Genomic DNA, 22,526 nt, shown 5'->3' with positions numbered 1-22,526 from the left:
TAGTATTATTTATGTTTTGGGGGGGGACTTGCTGGCAAACCTTAAATTTCACTACAAGATTTCTTAGTACATATTAGTGACTGAAATATAGGAGATGTAGATTCATAAAAAGCATTTCATGTACTTAAGTGTTTTATCTACTGCAGAAGGTACATCAATCTATTGATATGATCAATAATTTCTCAATAAGATTTCCGGTATGTTTTTTTTCCAGTACATCTGATTACTAAATCTTATCTAACTATTTTTATTTAGTGGATGAATTTTAAAACAAGCATAATGAAGTACGCCCCAAACCAATATTACAGATGTATTCTTAAGATATCTTTTCAGTCATGTATGCTAAAATTATAGTACAACAGTAATTCCTGACATTACCTCCCAGTTAGACTGTACCAGGCAGATAGATTGTATTGCCTTCAATAATAGAATTCTGCTCCCCATTTCCTATTACCTAGCTTTGTTTTGTAAAGCATCTTTTAAGACTGATGAAAAGGTAACAAGATATAATACCTAACTCAATAAAAGCATATTTTAAAAGTTCCATTTACCTCTCTTTAAATCACTCTCATTTTAATATTACCTGTCCGTTCTGTTCCTGAAGAATTATCCTTTAAAGCTTTAATGCAACCATTATGCACCAATTCTCCTAGTCGTCTGAGGTCTGTCTCTGACTTATCAACTAATTCAGCATCTCGAGCTATTGCATCCAATCTGTAATAAAATAATACAATTTTCAAGTAAACACACAGACTAAATTTCACCTCAAGTTCTACAAATCATACTATTGCATGCTCTACAAATTTTAGTTCATATAATTGGCATAAGATACATAAAAACCAAGAAGATTTGATGGGGAAACAATTCGTCTATATATTCAAGGATAATAATAAAGTAAACCAATTCATTACAGAACAAGTGGTATGCTTTAAATTTGAAGATTATGTAATAACTAGATTCGTGCACTAGGGGGGTAGTGGTGGGGGGGATCCCTCAGCCTGGCCTGCGCCCTCTCACAGTCTGGGACCCCTTGCTCCTTACCGCCCGCCTGCAGTGGAGGGGGGAGAGGCTCCTGCCACCACCGCTGCGCTCACCAGCCCTGAGCCCAGCTCGATGCTCCTTAGTGCTGCCTCAGAGGCGGAAGAGGCTTCCGCCACTGCTGCTGGGCTCACCAGCCATGAGCCCAGTTTCTGGCTGAGGGGCACTCCCCCTGTGGGAGTGCACTGATCACCAGGGGGCAGCTCCTGCATTGAGCGTCTGCCCCCTGATGGTTAGTGCGTGTCATAGCTACCACTTTTCCACCATTCAGTCGATTTGAATATTATGCTTCTATTATATAGGATTCTACAAAACCTTTTTATAACTGACCAGATCTTAAATTCAAAAGAAGTGCTTAAGGATTGTAATAATGATAAATGAAAAATACATTATAAGAGTAATGTTCTATAGTTTGTAATTACTATGCACTGAGTAGATATTATTAATGTTCAAAGTTTTTTCATCATATAAAATAATTATACAAGTCTTGTATTGTATGCAAGTCATCTCAAGATAAAAAAGAAAATATATTTTAAGAAGGAGTTGTGTACTGAAAAAATTTTAAACCAATTTGAGTCTTTGCCATTCTATATCCAGACAATGGGTTTACCATAACAAAGAACAAAGAATATCCAAATCACAGACAATGACTAAAATTAACTAATAACAACAATAACAAAAAAACCTGTCTTGACAATTTGATTTTAATAGTTTGTGTAAGAGGAAGCTATATTTAGGAAAACAAGAAAATTTCCCTAGTAAGGGAAAATAAAACAGGTCTTTAAGTCAGGTGGCTAGGTTAGCAACTCAGTTTTCCTAAGAATGAATCTGCTAGTTTATAAGTTTCTCATTTAAAAAATGATAAAGCCTTTGAAAGTACCTTAGAATTATAAAAATGAAAGGCATTTTATAGAAAACTTTATTGGCAGGTAAAATTTTAGAGACTAGAAAGAATTAAGGATGACAGTAAAACATTTTTCAAAACTATACTTGAATTTTACTTTCTACAGATTAACTTTGCAAATATCTTTTAAAAGCAAGTTTAACAAAGCACCTAAACTGAATATTAGTATAAACAAATAACCCTGACAAGAACATAAAACATACTATGATTCTATGAGAATAACAGATGTATTTACCTTTCTAGAGGGCCACCAAATTTCTTGTAACTCTTGATAAACCTAGCAGAAAATAATTGTTTGATTTAAATGCAGGCTTCACTACCCATTAAAAATAAATTTATAAATATGTAGAAAAAAGAAAATACTTCTTAGAATACAACTTAATTCAAGGTAGTTACTGACAAAAATGAATAAACTATGCTAGAAACCAAAATGTTAAAACATTAAAACATACCAAGTAAGACAAGAAATTAACACCAGGATGATGTTTAGAAACCAGTATAAATAAAACAATAGAAGCTAAATTTTATTTTAGAAATTACTTTATTTTTTTTCACAAGACAAAATAAGGTTCAAGGCTACCACAGGAAGTGTCTCCAGAATTATCAATCATATTGCACCTCCTAACATTCCAAGTGTTGATAAAATTTACTGAAAATAGCTTTAATTCAGATGTAGGGTATTATACCAACAATGGAAAATAAAAATTTTACTTAAGAACAAAGCTACCCAAGTGGTTGATGGATGAGGAAAAATATCCAGGAAAAGTTGAAATGCCTCTTCAACTAAAGACAGAAAGTCCAGCAAATCAGGTGGTCATAAAATACCCTTAATAAAATCTAATAACATATTTAATTTTCTGGTAGAAAGAATGAGGAAGAACTTTATCGGTCAGGTCTATGATGTAAAAGAAAAGAGTTACAATGGCTTGAAAGAAACAAACTCTCAAAATACAATAATGAACAACCTTTTTACAAATTTCATAAGCAAAATTATTACATAAACAAAAGTAAAGTTATCTTATTCCCCTTAAATATATCTGTATATACACATAAATGTATTTTGAAAGAAAACTACAATTTATCTTACTACCCATTCTTACCTCAATTCCTACTTGGACATAACAGAAATACCCTTAACATGGTTACTTTCAAAGAGCAAATTACTTCAGAATTAAAAAACTAGAAAAATATGGAACTAAATTATCCCCACATAAAAATAGTAATGTTGGGAGTCAGAAGTGCAGTAAGAATTTTTATTAAATAAGTCTAATGTATTGAAATATACATTCATTATTCAAAAAGGCCACTGTTCTGAACCACATTAATAAAATCAAAAGAATGTAACAGTCTAAATATACTAACAATAAATAATATGCAAAGATTAGATGCCAAACATTTTTTTCTCATAGTTATAATGAATACACAAAAGCAGAACCCACCCAATTCCTAAACAATTTTCATATATTTGCTTCCTCTAACACTTTCACCTTCATCTTTGAAATGTTGGGATTTCTGTATTTTAGTTTCACCCTCTAATAAAAATAAAATGAAGTAAAATGGTGTCACATCATCTTACCGCCGAATTTCTGCATCACTAAATCCTTTAATATTCTCTCGAGGGATAGTCCGTGGTCTTCCACGTTTCTTTGGCCTTTTCCTTTCTGAGATTGAATCACTATCAGATCCAGAATATCTCCTGCTTCTACTGCGCCTCCCTTCACTTCCATTGAAACTAATCTGGAATTTGAAAACAAAAATTTACTCAAACTTAGGGCAAAGAAAATTGTACAAGACTGACAGAATTGTATAACTTCAAATGTTTTTCTATAAATCAAAAATATTCTATAAAAAAACTTTTAAAAAGCAAACAGAAAAATACAGCATGTTGATGACAGTTATTAATAACTTTAATATGTAACGCATTCTGATAAATCTAAAGGAAAACACCCACTGTCCTTTTGTAAAAATGAGAAAAGTTATTACCAAGCAATTAATCAAATAATATAAGCATAAAATCATACAAACTCATTGGTAACACTTTTTAAAAATGAGAAGTAACAATAAAATGAAATTCTTTTATCAATCCATCAATTTGACCAATACCAACTAAGCAATAATAGCTAATATTAGTATAATGGGATCGAAAAATGAATAGTAATATACTTCTTCTGGGTATTTAAACTGGGACAGAAGGCAATTTAGCAATATTGTATTACAAGCCTTGAAAATTATCATTCTGCTGACCTAGCAACATCATTCCCAGGCATATTTCCTGAGATCAGAAATGTGAGGAAACATTGGCCAATAAAGTCATTTACAGCATAGATTTCTATTTTTAATAGCAAGCAATCTAAATATTCATCAAAGAGACTGGACAAGTACCTATACAAGTTTAAGAAAGCCATCAAAAATTGTGTTACAGCTCTGGCTGGGTGGCTCAGTTAGCTAGAGCACCATCCTGTGCCCCAAAAGGTTATGGTTTCAGTCCCCAGTCGGGGCACATACAGGAGGCAACTGATTGATGTTTCTCTCTCACATCATGTTTCTCCCTCTCTCTCAAATCAATAAAAACATATTCTCAAGTGGGGATTAAAAAAAAAAATTGTATTGTAGAATAACATTCATTATATACTGTCAAAGGAAAGAAAGCAACTTCCAAATTAATACTCCAATTAAATTTGGCAGATATGTATAAAAAATATTGGAATTATGTATACCATAATATTATATTATTAGTGATTACCTCTGGGTGGACAGATTATGTGTCATTTTTATTTGTTTTCCTAAGTATCTACTTATTAGTATTCTAATTAGGTTGATCAGATACTTAAAAGAAAAAAAATGCCAGTTGAACCCACATAAAAATAGCTAAATATCCATTAGTTCTTTAACAAATATACCAAAGCATATTTTCGGTAAGTCTTGAGCATTTTTCCAAAGTCTCAGTATATATTTGGAATACCTTTAATATGCTAAAAGCTTACTGAAAGTTAAGAATGGGCATTTAGTTTTTACTGTTCTAACCTCCTTTCATAAGATCTAATATAATGCTATGCTTCCCATCCACTGTAAAAGGAAACCATTATAGGGTTTGAAGAAATAAACACAAACAAGAAACTACAAACATGGTCACTTTCAGGCCAAACACATTATTTGGCTCCATATCTGCATGGGATGTATAAAGTTGATAGGTTGCTCCTACCATAACAAAAATCATAATCTCTAAAATCTAATTTAAAAAATCATCACTTTTCTTAAACACATAAAAATCACAAGGCAACCTAACAGTCTCAAATATAAGGAAATATAGCAGCTTGTAAGAAGAGATGAGGCTCAAATACTGGCTCACTTGGGAAGAACGTGAATGGTAGACATCAAGTACTATAAAGGCAGGTAAGAGGAAGTTAAAAATTTACTAAAGGCTGAATGTGGGCTGCCTTGAAAGCACAGAATCCCTGGGAACCAAAGACAAAAGGAGAACCTGTACCCACTCTCAAGCACTTTTCCACAAACCTACATCTCATGCTCATGAGGGAAATTAGAGAAAACTTGATTTTGTGGTGCAGCCATGAAGAAAGCGAGCGGTCACCTTTCAGAATATAGGCAGGAAATACAGACCCATCTCAGCTACTGAACTGAGTGCACAGGAGAAGACCTAATATAGTTGTAGGACAAGAAAACAAAAAACCCTACCTTGGGAGAAGAGTAGCAGGACAAGGACTAGGGTGAGACGAAGTCTCTCATTTGCCTCAAAACTTAAGGAGGCACCAAAAAAAACTCAGTAATAAAGACAACTATATTATAATGATATAGCCTAAAAAACAAAAGTTAATGCAAAAAAATCTATATTAAGGTTTTTTCCTTTTACAGCAGGATTCAAAATAGTTTAGTATGGCACTGTTACCATTATCTAAAAACCTGTCTATTTTCTTCGTTTAGGGCACAAAATAATCAACAATTTTTTAAAAGGTCAAACCATACAGGGAATGCTCTTTGGCCATGACAGAATTAAACTAGAAATTATTAACAAAAGATACTTGGAAAATTTCCCAAATATTTAGAAATTAAACAACATACTTCTAAAAAAGAAACCAATGGGTTAAAGAGGAAGTCACAAGGGGAAGAAAATATTTTGAATAAATGAAAACATACCAGATATCAAAATTTAGAGATTCAGAAAAGCAGTACTTAGGGGAAACTTGTAGCATTAAAACCTAACTTTAGGAAAGGAAAGTCTTGATGCAATGGTCTAAGCTTACATCTTAAGACAGAAAAAAAGAGCAAATTAAAGGGGAAAAAAAAAAAGGATACATATAAAGAGCAGAAATCAATAAAATTTAAAACAGAAAATCAATATACCAAAAGGTAGTCCTTTGAAAAGATAAATAAAATAAACCTCTAACTAGAATGATCATAAAAAAATTTAGCAGTATTAAGAAGAGAGGGGAATAAGTAAATATCTTGTAGACACTAGAAGGATAACAAAGGATATTAAGAATTAACTTTATGCCCATAAATTCAACAAATTGGATAAAATGGACCAATCTCTCGAAAGAAACACACTACCAAATTCACTTAAGAAAAAGATATTCTGAATTTATATTTAGAAAAGAAACTGAAGCTAGTTTAAAATTCTTCTAACAAATGCCCTAACTGGTTTGGCTCAGTGGATAGAGCGTCAGCCTGCAGATTGAAGGGTCCCAGGTTTGATTCCGGTCAAGGCCATGTACCTTGGTTGCGGGCACATCCCTAGTAGGGGGTGTGCAGGAGGCAGCTGATTGATGTTTCTCTCTCATTAATGTTTCAAACTCTCTATCCCTTTCCCTTCCTCTCTATAAAAAAATCAATGAAATATATTTAAAAAAAAAAAATCTTCTAACAAAGAAAACTCCAGGCCTAGTTTCCCTGAAAAATACTACCAAACATTTAATTAAGAAATATTAACAATTTACACAACTCTTTCCAAAAATAGCAGGGGAGGGAACACTCTTCAACTTAGTTTATGAAGCAAGCATTATCAAATCAGATGAAGATATTACATGAAACTATAGACCAATATCTCTCATTAACAGAAAAAAGATCAATACAGATGCGAATATTCTTTCATTATAAAAATATCTTTAAAATTAAAAAGTCACCTGCTTAGCACAGTTTCTCATTCTTGGAAGCATATAAATTTCTTCAAGTTCTTTTTGTCTTTCTTCCTCTTCTAATCGTCTTCTTTGATCTTCTGGAATGATTTCTTCCCAATTCTTTGAACTTCGTTCAGGTTCCAACTCAATGTCATCCTCATCCATGTTTGAAAAGTTGGCAACCTAATGAATTCCAGAATATTAACAGAGTAAGCATTAAAAAACAACTCACATTTAAATTTTATTTTTCATGTTTTTGGGGAAGGAAGTGGCATGTCAGAATAAGATAATAAAACTTAAAGCAGTGGTTCTCAACCTTTTGGCCCTTTAAATACAGTTCCTCATGTTGTGACCCAACCATAAAATTATTTTCGTTGCTACTTCATAACTGTAATGTTGCTACTGTTATGAATCGTAATGTAAATATCTGATATGCAGGATGGTCTTAGGCGACCCACAGGTTGAGAACCGTTGACTTAAAGGATAATGAATATGACTATGGAGTAAACCAAGTATGAATGCTGAATGCTAAACTAAGTTTATTTCTTTTTTTTTTTTTTAATATATTTTATTGATTTTTTACAGACAGGAAGGGAGAGAGATAGAGAGTTAGAAACATCGATGGGAGAGAAACATCGATCAGCTGCCTCCTGCACATCTCCTACTGGGGATGTGCCCGCAACCCAGGTACATGCCCTTGACCGGAATCGAACCTGGGACCTTTCAGTCCGCAGGCCGACGCTCTATCCACTGAGCCAAACCGGTTTTGGCAGTTTATTTCTTTATTAGGTCAAACTAGATCAAACCAAATGACTTCTAAGAATTCTTTTTCAGGAATGATTCTCTTTTGTCCTGCTATTCAATAAAATTATTACAACAGAATTAGAGAAGGTTAAGAGAATAATAAAGTAATTTATATTACCAACATGCTAATTACCTTCTGCAGGAATTAACACACCAGTCCATTAACTACCAACTGCTATAGAACAATCCAATATTCTTATTTTTATTTTCATAAAAATAGTACCTAAAGAGCTACTGACAAACTACAGGAGCCCTGAGGCACTAAATTTATTTAGGTTCCCCAACCCCTAGTTTTTTATCTCTAAAACAAAAGTGATAGTAATAATAGCACACTAACTTTTGTGAGGTTTAAATAAGATACTATATTTAAAGAACTGTGCTGCCTGGTATACGAAAGTACTCATTAAAGCTAATTGCCAATATTAGTAACATTAAAATTTATAGATAACTGGATGAAGAAAACTCTGCTTATCCTCTATAAGGAATGGGGCTAAAAACAGTGTTTATTCTCTCAAGTCTATTATTTAAAGCCAGCTTTGTGTGAATATCAAACCACTGGCATAAAAATATCAGTCTCATATAAATTTATACTCTTGTTAATTTATCGGCAACTTTTTACAATTTTTCAATTAGTGAAAATAAAAAAGCAAATAGTATACCTTTATGTAAAGAAAAAGTTAGACTGTAGCCAGAGTCAGTGCAAGTTTCAGAAACATCCACTTCTCATAATTACTGAAATAATCTTCAAATTTATCTCCCTGCTTAATTCTTTCCCAATACAGTACATCCTCTACCATGCAGCAGAGTGATCAATTAATTACAAAAGTTTTTATTCACTGCTATGTCCCTGTACATGGCACATAATGAACAAATGACAAATTGAACTGATCCTTAAAAACTTCAGTTCATAGACAATAGCTAGAATACAGAGGAACCTGCTTTTTTGTACTAAACTAGAGGCCTGGTAAACAAAATTCGTGCACTCGGGGGTAGGGGTGGTCCCTCAGCCCGGCCTGTGCCCTCTCGCAGTCCAGAAGCCCTCAGGCAATGTCTGACTGACAGCTTAGAACATCCTTAGTGCTGCCGCAGAGGTGGGAGAAGCTCCTGCCACCGCCACTGCTGCGCTCACCAGCCATGAGCCCAGCTCAGCCATGAGTCCTGCATTGAGCGTCTGCCCTCTGGTGGTCAGTGTGTGTCAAAGCGACTGGTCGTTCCACTGTTCAGTCGATTTGCATATAAGCCTTTTATTATATAGGATAATTGTTGCACAACCTACTTATTACACTACTAGAGGCCCAGTGCATAAATTTGTGCACCAGTGGGGTCCCTCGGCCTGGCCTGCCGGATCGGGCTGAAACTGGCTCTCCGACATGTCCTGAGGGGTCCCAGATTGCGAGAGGGCGCAGGCCAGACAAGGGACCCCACCGGTGCATGATCAGGGCCAGGGTGGGATGTGGGAGGTTGGCCAGCGGGAGAGGGACCAAGGGAGAGCTCCAGGGCGTGTCCAGCCTGTCTCACTCAGTCCCGATCAGCCGGACCCCAGCAGCAAGCTAACTTACTGATTGGAGTGTCTGCCCCCTTGTGGTCAGTGCATGTCATAGCGACTGGTCGACTATCTGCCCCCTGGTGGTGAATGCATGTCATAGCGATTGGTCAACTGTGCCCCCTGGTAGTCAGAACACATCATAGCAAGCAGTTAAGCAGCCTTAGCATATCATTAGCAGATTATGTTTTGATTGGTTGAATGGCAGACTATTAGGCTTTTATTATATAGGATGAGATCGGTTGACTTACATTCCTTTAGGACTCCTGGCAGCCTTTTAGCCCTCATCAAACCAAGAGTATTTATAAGTATTAACAGGAGATTACAGCTTACTTTGACTGATTTGAAGTTTCTCAGTTGTGGTAATGCTTAAATTAACCTGATGTCTAAAACTGCTCAGTCATGGAAATGTAAAAAAGGGATCACAGTCATTCTTTTACCAAAATATTTGAGTACATGCTATTGGCTGGGCACTGTTCTAGGTGCTAATTTAAGGAAATAATATCCCTCCCCACTCTACTAAATTTAACTGTTCATAAATGACTTGCTACCTTTCAAATTAGTTTGCTACTGGTTTGTCAAAATAAGGAAAATATAATTGTATGCACCTTGGCAAATTTGAAAACAAAAAATATTATGAAATAAAGTCTGTTTCTCTCAATTTACATAACTATAAAACAAATGTACCTTGAACTGGGAAAGCAATTCATCTCCTACAGTTAAAGGGCCTGGTTCATTTTCATGAGTTTCAGCCCTCTTCAAGATTTCATCGATATCCATTTCCTATAATTAGAAAAAAATCTTTAAACATACTTTAACATATTTTAAAGTAAATGTACTTTATAGTTAAATATAGTTTAAGTAGATGACACATTCTGAAGGTTTTTTTTTTTTTTTTTTTACCTGGGGCTCTTGTTCTTCTCCTTCAGGTTCCTTAAAAAGTTCCTCAGCACCAAACTTTAAAATGGCAGACAACTCTTCTTTATTGAAAGGAGTAGAACTAAAATCAGGAAAAGCAAATAAAAACACTTAACATTCAGTTAAAAATTTAACATTTTTAAAGCACCTTTATTATTATTGACAATCACCTTATAACAGCTATCTAACATAGTTAGATAAGCATCATAGTATACTTATTTTATAACAAAAACAACTTGAAGCTTAAATGTTAAAGGGATTTCCCCCAAAAATTACAAAACTAGAGTGGTGAAATCAGGTATTGAATTTATGTCTTTGACTAGAAATAAGTCCAATGCTTAAAAAAAAAAAAAAATTACACTAAATGTAGTACTTCAATGATCTGCTTACAGTATTTCAAAAAAAAAATGAATGTACTAAGATTCTAAAATGACCGTTTTTACAGTAAAGTAACTACCTTGAGGGGGCAGAACCTGTATGTAGCACTGTCTTCCCAGTTGTGTCCATTCTTTGAATCACAAGATGATCTAAAACCATCTTCTTTTTGGCCCTTTCAAGAATATCCTCTTCCACTGATCCCTTTGTAACTAGACGATAAATATTCACCTGTGAAGATATGCATGATGAAACAAATTGAAATTAAAAGGATTTGTTTTGCTAATCTGAAGTACCCAAATATTGGAATATAGACTGAAGCTCATCCCACGTGAAGTTTTCACTGATTCAAAGCAAACTGGAAAAAAAAAATTAGGGGATAAAAAATACCTGTTTCTTTTGCCCTATACGATGAGCTCTAGCCTGCGCCTGAAGATCATTTTGTGGATTCCAATCAGAATCAAATATAACCACAGTGTCAGCTGAGGCTAAATTAATTCCTAGACCTCCAGCTCTTGTGGAAAGCAAAAAGCAGAAATCCTGTAAGGAATTATAAATAGGGACAATTTTAAATTCTTCCAAATTATAATTCAAAATAATCAATATGAGAGTTTTATTATTCACTTTTTGAACTTAAAAAATATCTTACCAATAAAACGGAAAGGTAGTTTTTAAAAATAGTAACAAAATATATGCACCTCTACAAAACCAAGTAAGATTCCACAATATAGCTATACATGGGAAAAATAAACATCAAATTTAAATAAATTTTTCAATGAAAGTGGGCTAATTTACTTTAAAGCAAACTGCCTTATCCTGAAATAGTATTAAGAAAGATTAACGCTCTATAACATACCATATTAATTTAAAAACCTGACATGCAAATTGAATTGGTTCCCACCGATAAGATGTTTTGTAAAAACTACAAGTATGACAAAAATAATGAATGAAACAGTTTATAATTTTAAAAGCATCCATACCTCTGATCCTTCAGCATTAAAATGATCTAGAGCTTGTTTCCTCAACTCCCCTTTTATTGATCCATCTAATCTCTAGAATAAAACACATTAAAATATCACATATAAAAGAATTTAAAATCTTTAAAGGCATTAAAATAAATTATAAAATAATATATAAAAATTCAGTATTGTTTTTGCTAAAACTGTAAGGGCAGAAAGTACTTTTAAGCAGTAAAAAAATGACGAGGCATTATTTCTCTGGAGTCTGTGCTCTTAACCACTAGGACTGCTTCCCTGAATAGTAAATAGCATAGGTTATCATTCTGCCCTAGATCCTCTGTAAGTAATACATTTTAGAAATGCAAATTATTGAACTCTGTCCCAGACTGATGAAGCTCTGAGGGAGTTCCAGAAAAAGCCCTCTAGTTAATGTTTAAGAATCACAGATTTGGGGCTCTAGTCAAATAGCCCACATTTGAGTATTAATGAGTGGCTTGGACAAGTGATTTGGCTTTTCTTCTTGTCAGTTTCATCCTTAGTAACATAAGAGTACTACTTACTTAATAGAAAACAGAGGATTCAGTGAGAGAATGCAGTAAAACACTTAGCACAGTACCTGAGAGACTAAGTGCTTACTAAACATTAGCTAACCAATAGATGTCCAAAATAAATATAAAATTTTAAAGTGTTTCTTTTATCACTAAAAATTATAATTAGAAAAAACTTTTGCCCTGGCTGGTTTTGCTCAGTGGATAGAGCATCAGCCTGCAGACTGAAGGATCCTGGGTTCAATTCCGGACAAGGGCACATGCCCGAATTACTCACTCAATTCCCAATAGGGGGCATACAGGAGGCAGCCGATCAATGATATTCTCTCTCATTGTTGATGTTTATATCTCTCTCTCCCTCTCTATTCCCCTCTGATATAAATACAAGTAAAAAATAAATTAATTAAAATAAAAAACTTTAAAAAAATAGTGGGATATCATTTTTTTGAGGCATGACCTAAACCAAAATAAAGTTAAAAAATGATTCTGGGTAGTGATCTGGAAAGGAGAAGTAATTAGGGGCAGAGAACAGTTGCTTACAAGTACTTTTGTACCACACACACACACGCACTCTCTCTCTCTCTCTCTCTCTCTCTCTCACACACACACACACACACACAATTTCTGTGTGTATATATACTTTAAAAAAAAAAAAAATCCTCACCTGATGATAGGTGTTCATTGATTTTAGAGGAAGGGGGAGAGAGAAAAACCTCAATCTGTTGCCTCCTTTATGTGTCTCAACTGGGGAATGAATCCAAAACCTAGGTATGTGCCCTGACTGGGAACCAAACCCCGCAACCTTTTGGTATACAGAACATTCTAACCCACTGAGCCATGCAGCCAGAGCTGTACACTATTTTTATTTGACCATGTACACATAAAAATTTCCTTAAAATCAAACCAACATAGATGGGGTGGGGATGTGGGGTGGAATGGGGAGACAGAGGGTGATAGCTAAAGGGTACAGTTTCTTTTTGAAATGGTGAAAACATTCTATAATTGACTGTGGTGATGGATATCTGCAAATATATTAAAAACCAATGTATTATGCACTTTAAATGGATGAGTTGTATGAAACAAATATTACATCTCAATAAAGCTGTTGTTTTTTTAAAAACCAATGGTGTTCTTTCTCACTTTTCCCTTAAATGACTACATTTTTCTCAACCATGTTCATATCACCAAACACCTGTCCTTCATAGGACTTACCAGAGATGTAATGTTATATTAGTTTGTAATTAACTGCTTAATGTCTATCTCCCATACCAGGCTGTAAACACCAACAGAGCAGGGATTATGTGTTTTGAGGTTGATCATTTTAATTCTACTTCTATTCTAATGCCTGAACCAAATACACATAATTCACTAGCTATATATACTGGATTAAGATTATAAAATATAAAATTCTGGAAGTAGCACCTAACTCTAACACTAAACACTCATCCATATTTGCTTTAATTATGTTGAATTTCAAAGTAAATACTGAATAAACAGATTATAAGCCAATTTTGGTCGCTAGTATCTTCTCTAAGGTCATTAAGTTTTATTCAGCAAACTATGCATTAGAATAATTATGAGCACATAAATCTTCAGAATCTGCAACTGTCCTGATAACATTCACAAGGAGTGATCTCTTTTCCTTCCTCAGACTAAAGCCTAATACATAAGGATGCTACTTTAGATTTGAGCACAGAAGAGAAATACAGAATTAAAAGAAAAGTTGAAGAAAAATTGTTTTGCTGTTAAATTTAAGGTCAAGAAGAAAAAGGAATGATCACAAATAGAATTTTTAAACACACATTTTCTTAAAAGGAAAGTAGTTTCTATAAAAATCTTCACTTACAGAAAAATTTCAAAGGTTTAAGAATATGTTAAGGAATTCCATGAAATTTAAATCAACAAAAATGACAAAATGAAATGCTTACTTGAAAGGGGAATTGACGATATTTCAAATACTCTGCAAGTATATCTAACATCCGCACCATTTGAGAAAAAATAAGAACTCTATTGCCTCTTTCTCTAAGGCGAATTAACAGCTTGTCAAGAAGAATCAATTTTCCGCTACTACGGATTAAGTGCTAAGGAAACATAAATTAACAACTGTTACAATTTTTAAAAGAACTAATCAAATGAAACAAATGCCCCACCACTTAAACACAAGTTTAATTTTAAATTGAGATTTTAAATTTTCATAAAGTTGGAAAACAATTTGTTTTCAGTTTACGAAATCTTCTAGGATGGCCTTTATCATTTTGCTCTACGCTTTAGGCTAAAAATTTTCTTGCCACTTGGCACCTAGGTTTTTGTTATATTTTCAAGAGAAAAAAAGAGACATGGTCTCACTCTATTTGCTACTTATTACACTATTTCCCCAAAAATGTAAGCTGAAAAACAATACACTGGAACTAAGCATTCAAAGGTTTTGAAAGAGTAAGAAAATGTATTCTAGTTTATACATATAGAACTTCATGATCCTAGTACTTCAAAGCATTACTGTGACTGAATGTCAACTACTTTGTTCACACTTCTCATCTGTCTTTCTGAAGTGAGAAGTATAAGATCTGAAGTCAAGATATCCTTCTTAAGACAACCATTTGCCATCAATTACATATTCAGCATAATCATTATTATTAGTGAATTTTTTTTCACAATTATGAATACAATAAGATTTGCTGTATAAATTATAACAGCTCATAATTAGAAAGATCCATTTTTAGAAAAATGATCAAAATATTTGGATAAATTTTAACTTTAAATGCGTTGATAAAGACTAAAAGATAACAAACACCATTATTTAGATATACATTAGCCAAAGAGAACTTCTAACCAATATATTAAAGCCATTTTCAGTTATAACTGAAATAAACATTTCTAGGATTTTGTTTTACCAAAATTAGAGTATTTTAAAATTCTTACTTGTAAGGCCTCCTGTTTATTATAGAATTCATTATTGTCTGGTGGTTTAATGAGGTAGCAGTGATTACAACATTTCTTTAGCTCCATCATAATATTCAAAAAGCCTGAGGTACTGCCCTTGGAACCTTTGCTGAGGGCTTTGTAATTCCTAGTTAATATCCATCTGTCCAAAAAAAAAAAGAAAAAAAAAGAAAAGAAAATGGTGTTTAGAAGAGGACAATACCAGGATGAATTCTAAAACCATAAAAAATAATCAAGCACCAAAGCAAAATTTTACCACTAGGAAGTTAACAGCTTCATATAATGGACTAAATCTTGTTCACAAGACTGTAAACCTCGTTCATAAGACTAACGATAACTTGTTATCTGAACCATTAAATAAAAATGGTAAAAGTTTAATGTAACATAGCTGAGTAGAATGTTATTTATCCTTTCCCAAAAAATTTACTTTAAAAATGGTCAATTGTATTGTCTATCTTAACCTTCCTATAAGTTTCACTCCATAGGTAGCTCATGTACAGACCTAAAAGAAATCTCATGAGAATACCTATTTTAGCCATTTCTCTAAATTACAATTACACAAGTTATGGAAAAATTATGGGTGATTATTTTATTACTCCCAATTATACACAATTCTTCTCATCATAAACCACTTTGTTTCCGATCACCTTTTATTTTCTTCCTTTTTACAGTGTTAGTCTTAAAAGGTACTTAAAACAGTTATATCTCTCATTTGCTTCAAAATGATAGTAGTTGGGGGAAGTGGAGGAGGCTAGATAAAAGACTGGATGAGTTGAAAAAAACTAAGTGGAATAATGGGAATTTATTACTATCCTCTTTTTGTATACATTTGGAATTTTCCATAATAAAAACCTAAAATTCATGCAATAAATTTATTTCTTTAAATGTATGGCATTACAGATTTTACGATAAAATAGGCTTCTGAGAATTCAAATGCATGCAGTACATTTTATGCAATTAGATATTTAAATAGATGTGTCATGCGATTAGATTTATTAACTCATTAATATATAAGATCTGACATGCATCATTTATACAAAATGATTATTTAAAAAAAAAGCAAACCTAAAATATTTTTCTAAATTTCTCTTTATGGTCTCTACCTCTATCTGTCCATTATATAATGATCATCTATCTATATATATATAAAAGCTTAAGCGACCGGCTGACTGTCCGGTAGCTATGACATACACTGACCACCAGGGGGTAGACGCTCCATGCAGGAGCGAAAACCACAGGCATGGAAACATGGAATAGACTGATGAATTTCAGAGGGAAGAGGGGAGAGGGGAGGGTGGGAAGAGATTAACCAAAGATCTTATATGCATACTAGAGGCCCAGTGCAGGAATTTGTTCATGGGTAGAGTCCAGCCGGGCCGGCCCCAATCGGGGCAGATTGGGGCCGGGCCTGTTGGGAGGAGGAGACGTCAGGAGGTTGCCTGGCCAGCCCACCCTGATCGGGATTGGGCTAGCTGGGGAGAGGGGCTGAGGGCAACTGGCCAGCAGGCCCTGCCCCCTATTGGGGTGAGGGGGGAGATTAGGGGTGGGGCTGTGGGCTGGCCTGCCCCGCCCCTGAATGGAGTGGGGGGCCAATTGGGTCAGTGGCCAGGGGGAGGTTGGCTAGCCAGTCCTGGGGTAGGGCCGGGCAGGAGGAGGGGCTGCAGGAGGTTGGCCAGCTGGCCTGCCCCCTATTGAGGTAGAGGGACGGTGATCAGGGGACAGGCCGGCCGGGGGGGAAGGGCCGCAAGGTGTTTGGCCAGCCGCCCCACCCTCAATCGGGGTGCGAGAGGCTGATCAGGGGTGGGGCTGGCCAAGTGGAGGGGCGGCGGGAGGTTGGCTCCACCCCCTTATCAGCCGGTTCGCTGGCTACAGTAGGCGTCATAGCGGCAGGGACCCCACCAGTGCACAAATCTGTGCACCAGGCCTCTAGTAATTATATAACAATGCCTTAATACCATGGAAATCCAAACACTTAAAAGGAACCCTCTATAAAGTATGAAATAGAAAACAACTAATGATGTGTTAGAAGGTTAATGACTTAGTCTTGTATTTCCCATGATGGGTGATGCCACTGAACATTGCCATTAAATCTTTCTTTGCTCCCAAATGCCACAGGATTCAAGAATTATTACTGTTTTAAGACCCTATTGGGGGGATGGGGACACCTCAATGTGACAAGTATAGGGCGCTTATTTATAATTAAATGTTTAGATCATGTGCTTAGTTTACAACTTACTTGTAATACTGTTTCTGTAAAGCACTCATTTCCATTCTTAATATCTGCTCAACCTTAGCAGGAAGTGATTTTTCCACATCTTTCTTAACTCTGCGTAACAAAAACGGCTCAAGTTCCTTGTGGAGGCTTGCATAACCATATTCTCTGCCTTTGCCATGCTCTTCTTCAAAATCTTCCCAGGAAGAAAACCTTGCAAAGTTAAGAAAATGGAAGAATCACTAAAAACAGTCATATTGCAGATGAGATTTTTTTCAGGGTATTCATATGTAAACAAAAAAGATTTTTTTTTTTAGGGAAAAATTAGCTAAAATTTTTCAGTTTTAATAACTATCCTTCCCAACAAGTCCATTATATATCCATAAAGATAAAATATAAGTTGTTTTATAAAAATTAGGAAAATCCTTGAGTTAAATAAAGATGAAGTTTTTTCAAATATGGGAGTAATTATCACTAAAATATTTCTCAAATGATATAATCTTAAAGTTCTGAAACTACAGATAGAGTATGTATGTGACCAAGAAAAAGTTATTATACACATTTGCTCTAGTTTTCCTCACTTAGAAAATAGGATTACTAGCAAAGTAATCAGTTTTGAGTGTTTTAAGGTATATTCTGAACATGGGCAAAATCAACTTTTATTAAAATGGGCTCCTTTATTTATTTACAAAATGAGAAAATTAACATAGCACTTACAAATATAAAATATCCCATTTTCCTTTTTTTTTCTTCTTAATAATCTGTGGGCCAATGTTTTAGGACAACAATATCTCTTACTGACCTTATTATCTACACTATTACTTCCTGCTAAACTTAGCATAAAAACATTAATATTGTATATCCCGATTTATCTTACTTTTCTGGCATAATGAAATGAAGCAAAGACCAGAGCTCTTTGAGGGAGTTTTGTAGAGGAGTTCCAGTGATAAGGAGACGGTGATTGGACTTAAAGTCTATTAAAGTTTTATACAGAAGAGAATCATCATTCTTTAATCGATGTGCTTCATCTACACCTATAAATGCCCAATTTAGACCGCCAAGGAATGCCTTAAAATGAATAGAAAAAATATAGTTAATATTTTGAGAGAAAAATTGAATTCAGACTTATGCTTCTCATTTGACCATAATTCAAATTATTAAAATGAGGCAAATTAAAATTAAAACCAAACCTAACTCAGATTTCAAATGAAAATTTTATCATTTTAAGATTAACTGGAATCCTCAAATCAAGTAATTAAACATGAAAATAAAGTTCCTTCCACGAACAATTTAGCCATTAGGAAACAGCATAATATCAAGTGAACATTTTTATCAGTTTACAGACTAAAAACAAAACACTAATATCATTTAAAATTTTTACAAGAGATTTTTAACCTAAGTCCAGGAAAAGCCTTTATAAATGTCAACTCGGAGAAGACATAATACAAATTTGAAACAGTATCTTACTCCAATTACAGAATTCATCGTATGCTTCTAAAACTATACATTTCTCATATATAAACATGTGTCTGACTTAAATCAGAGACTTTATTCTGTTACTTAATAATTGTATGACCTTAGGTTAAGTTCATTATCCTTTTGAGACTTGATTTTTCTTTCCAATAAAATAGAAATAGCAGTATCTTGTAAAGTAAATGAGAATTATTTGAGATATTATAAAGAAACAATAGCTATAAAGCATTTAGCATAGTGCTACATGCAGTGACAGTTCAATCCTGCCAGCTACCTACCTTCCTCCTCTTATAAATCAACACACTACACCAAACTAGTTTCATACAAGTTAAGAGTTGGCAAACTTTTATTTAAAGAGCCAGGCAGGAAATATTTTAGGCTTTCCAGACAAATGTATGGTCTCTGTTGCATATTCTTTGGTTTGTTTTTACAACCTTTTAAAATGTAAATATTCATCTTAGTTCAAGGGCTCCAGCAGTGGTTCTCAACCTTCTGGCCCTTTAAATATAGTTCCTCATGTTGTGACCCAACCATAAAATTATTTTCGTTGCTACTTCATAACTATAATGTTGCTACTGTTATGAATCATAATGTAAATATCTGATATGCAGGATGGTCTTAGGCGACCCCTGTGAAAGGGTCATTCGACCGCCAAAGGGGCCGCGACCCTCAGGTTGAGAACTGCTGGGCTACAGTGTGCTGACCTTTAATTTATTATCTCATTCTATCCACACACATTATAAAGAAAAAATTGATATCCATCAAACAAAAACATAGGAATACACACCTTATCCTTCAATAAAATTTCATAAGTTGTTAACAGTATATTAAATTTTAACCGTTTGGTCTGGGGATGCATCCATTCATGAGTTCTTATCTACCAAGAAATGTTAAAGATAATTTTAAGATACACATTTTAAATAGGATAACTTTACTTGAATTTCTAAAATAAAATCCATTCAAAACACACAAAAATTATGTACGTTTATATAATAAAATAGTTTTGTTATTCTTTATATAGCCCAACCAGCTGTTAACCATCTAAGTAAAATGTATCAAAAATCTTCTATAAAATAAAGCACACAGGTCTTTTAATACTGTATACTTTTCACTGAAGAAAGTTAACACAACACTAGTGATTAACTCATTTAATAACATTTATGGATGAAATATGATATCTGTGATTTGCTTCCCAATAATTGGGAGGAAAATACCAGGTAGAGGTACAGATGAAACAAAACTGGCAATGAGTTAAAACTTTGAAGCTGGAGATAGGCACATGAAGTTTATTATACTCTTCTGTTGAATTTCATGTATATTTGAAATTTTCCATTAGAAAGAAAAAATAATCTATAAAGTAACACTAAACCAAAATTTGATTACAGGCAATTAAAAATGTACTGAGCACTTACTTTTTGGCAAGTTTTATGTTAGAAACTAAGACCAAAAAACAAATGAAATATTTCTCTTCAAAGAAAAGTATGCCTATATTTCATAAATTTGTGAAGATACCACTTACCATGTTTCTACTGTTAATGTCACCTAAATAAACCACAGCATTCATTTGAGAAGCCCATGTCTGAATTTCCCTTTGCCAGGACGTGAGAGTGGAGAGTGGTACTACTAATAGAAAAGGTCCATATAATTGATGTTCATTAAACAAATAGTTCAGAAATGAAATCGTCTGTATTGTTTTTCCAAGGCCCATTTCATCGGCAAGTATGCAACTATTTCCTCTACAAAGTTAAAAACAAAAATCATGTATGCAATACTGATTCAAATTTACAAAGAAACTTTTTACATAATTCAAGTTTATATGACCAGTTAAATAAAATTAATCTGAAAGGTATTATATACAATATACCACTTTTATTAGCTATAAATAACAAAGGTAAAGGTATAAGAAAAGCAGAGGGAGTTTACCATTTTAGGGCAGAAGAATCTTAGAAATTGAAAGTATTTTCCAATTAATCAACTATGTAGCCAAGAACTCAATACATCTTCCAATGGTAGAGTTCGAATATATTAAGTAAAAAGTAGGAAGAACATATAGCAGGAAAAACTATAGCTATGGTAAAGTTAAAAAAAAAAAAAAAAGCACTCTAATGTCACCTTATATTGTTAATAATGGAGCAGTGGATATGGGGGAGAGGGGAAAAAATGAAAGGGCTAACTGGGTATTAGAAATAACTGGGAAAAAGAGAAATAGTCCAAGACTAGTGTGGGATAGGAATATATATGTTCTGATTTTAAGATGAATAAAAACTTAAGTACTGTGACAGGTTAAACTAAAAACAGCATTACTTTTTCTTCTTAGTATGTAATAAGTATTGTTTATGTACAAGCAATTCAAAGACGTGCATATAAATACTAAAGGGTCTCATTCTTTACGTTGAGGAATCTTTTCCAAATCCTATAATTATAACTATCTTACCCTCTCAAAATGAACAGATGATTCAAAATACACTTACTTGCACCAAGAGTGAGCAAGCCAATTTAAACCATTCAGTTGATAATCTCTTAATTCTAATCCTTCATGTCCCCCAATATAGGATGGCTGCTTCTTTAGGGCTACAAATCTTGGCCTTTGTTTTAATACCTTTAGTAGAAATAAATGTTAATATGAAAAATTATTAAATGTAATAAATTAAAGGATAAAAAAATCTCAGCTTTTCCCATAAATTTTGAAATATCATCTCAAATCAAATTCAGAAATTCCATGACTCAAAATATACCTGATTCAGTTAAAGGAGACTGTCTTCTATTATTATAACAAGAACATACAGTGAAACATTTTGCCCTCCTTTTGAATGAAAAATTAAAGAGATAATTAAGTTCCTGATGAAATATTTGGGTCTTGTGTATTTCAAGCTATGTTATCCATTCACTTTAAGCATTGCTAAGCCCTGACCTAGAAATAAATCATAAAACTGGCTTACCCTCCTGTTTGATTTCTGATTTCTAAGTTACCATTATTAATTTAATTCAATCTTATAATAAGGAATTCCAGTGGTACTTAGACCCCAAAATTATCACTAATAATAACTTAAAGTACACAGATCTTATATTAGGCATGGTAGGTCTGGATACCTTATAGATACGTGACTTTTCCTTTCCTACCTTCAAAGAAAATATTCACTACCTTTTAAACCAATCATATACACCTAGTTTCCAGAAGGATGTTCTATTTTTTGTCCCCAACTTACTCACCACAACTACCACCACCAATTTATCATCTTTCTGACACAGTTTTGCTCACCAAGGCTAAAAAGACAGTGCCACATCTAAGATCACACAGTAATTACAAGAATATCATTTCCTATAAGATTTACCAACCAAGTAGTTCTCTTTCTTAGCCTATCCAAAATCAGGATCTAACTCTCTAACCTGGACTTGTAATACTTAAGATGCATAAATACATTTTCAATATTAAAAATGTCAAATAATACTCACTTTGCAATCTTTAAAAGGAGTGGTTTTTGACTGATTTCTGCTAAAATATTCGTCTATACATGCTTGAAACTTTTTGGAAATGAGAGCACCATCCTCCCAGCTGCACTCTGAGTATGGAAGGCCCTGCCATTTGCAATAATAATCAGGATAACCAGCTGCTGACTTTTGATTGGAATGAGCTGTGAGATAAATCAGATTTTGTTTAAAATTAAATCTTACCCAATGAA

The 22,526-nt window shown here is 33.8% G+C and overlaps 1 protein-coding gene across 6 annotated transcripts in view; it reads right to left on the bottom strand.

The window, feature by feature from the left end:
- CHD1 (chromodomain helicase DNA binding protein 1) overlaps window positions 1-22,526 on the bottom strand; it is a 78,213-nt gene that overhangs the window by 20,969 nt on the left and 34,718 nt on the right. For 4 of the 6 annotated variants that reach the window (XM_059694029.1, XM_059694024.1, XM_059694027.1 and 1 more), the window contains 17 exons: window positions 22,300-22,478; window positions 21,318-21,445; window positions 20,366-20,582; window positions 19,634-19,723; window positions 18,251-18,441; window positions 17,398-17,586; window positions 15,141-15,303; window positions 14,150-14,302; window positions 11,695-11,766; window positions 11,105-11,254; window positions 10,797-10,945; window positions 10,325-10,421; window positions 10,109-10,204; window positions 7,081-7,257; window positions 3,519-3,679; window positions 2,178-2,219; window positions 584-714 (listed from right to left, as the gene is read on the bottom strand). In XM_059694029.1, the coding sequence (XP_059550012.1) occupies window positions 584-714; window positions 2,178-2,219; window positions 3,519-3,679; window positions 7,081-7,257; window positions 10,109-10,204; window positions 10,325-10,421; window positions 10,797-10,945; window positions 11,105-11,254; window positions 11,695-11,766; window positions 14,150-14,302; window positions 15,141-15,303; window positions 17,398-17,586; window positions 18,251-18,441; window positions 19,634-19,723; window positions 20,366-20,582; window positions 21,318-21,445; window positions 22,300-22,478 (2,385 nt within the window). The remainder of the gene's footprint in view (window positions 1-583; window positions 715-2,177; window positions 2,220-3,518; window positions 3,680-7,080; window positions 7,258-10,108; window positions 10,205-10,324; window positions 10,422-10,796; window positions 10,946-11,104; window positions 11,255-11,694; window positions 11,767-14,149; window positions 14,303-15,140; window positions 15,304-17,397; window positions 17,587-18,250; window positions 18,442-19,633; window positions 19,724-20,365; window positions 20,583-21,317; window positions 21,446-22,299; window positions 22,479-22,526) is intronic. The other 2 variants (XM_059694025.1, XM_059694026.1) reach the window with 2 other exon arrangements.

The sequence above is a fragment of the Myotis daubentonii genome, chromosome 4, assembly GCF_963259705.1.
Source record: "Myotis daubentonii chromosome 4, mMyoDau2.1, whole genome shotgun sequence".
NCBI classification, from domain to species: domain Eukaryota; kingdom Metazoa; phylum Chordata; class Mammalia; order Chiroptera; family Vespertilionidae; genus Myotis; species Myotis daubentonii.
Note: the sequence above shows the minus strand (reverse complement) of the source record. Positions and strands in the feature narration are given on the sequence as shown.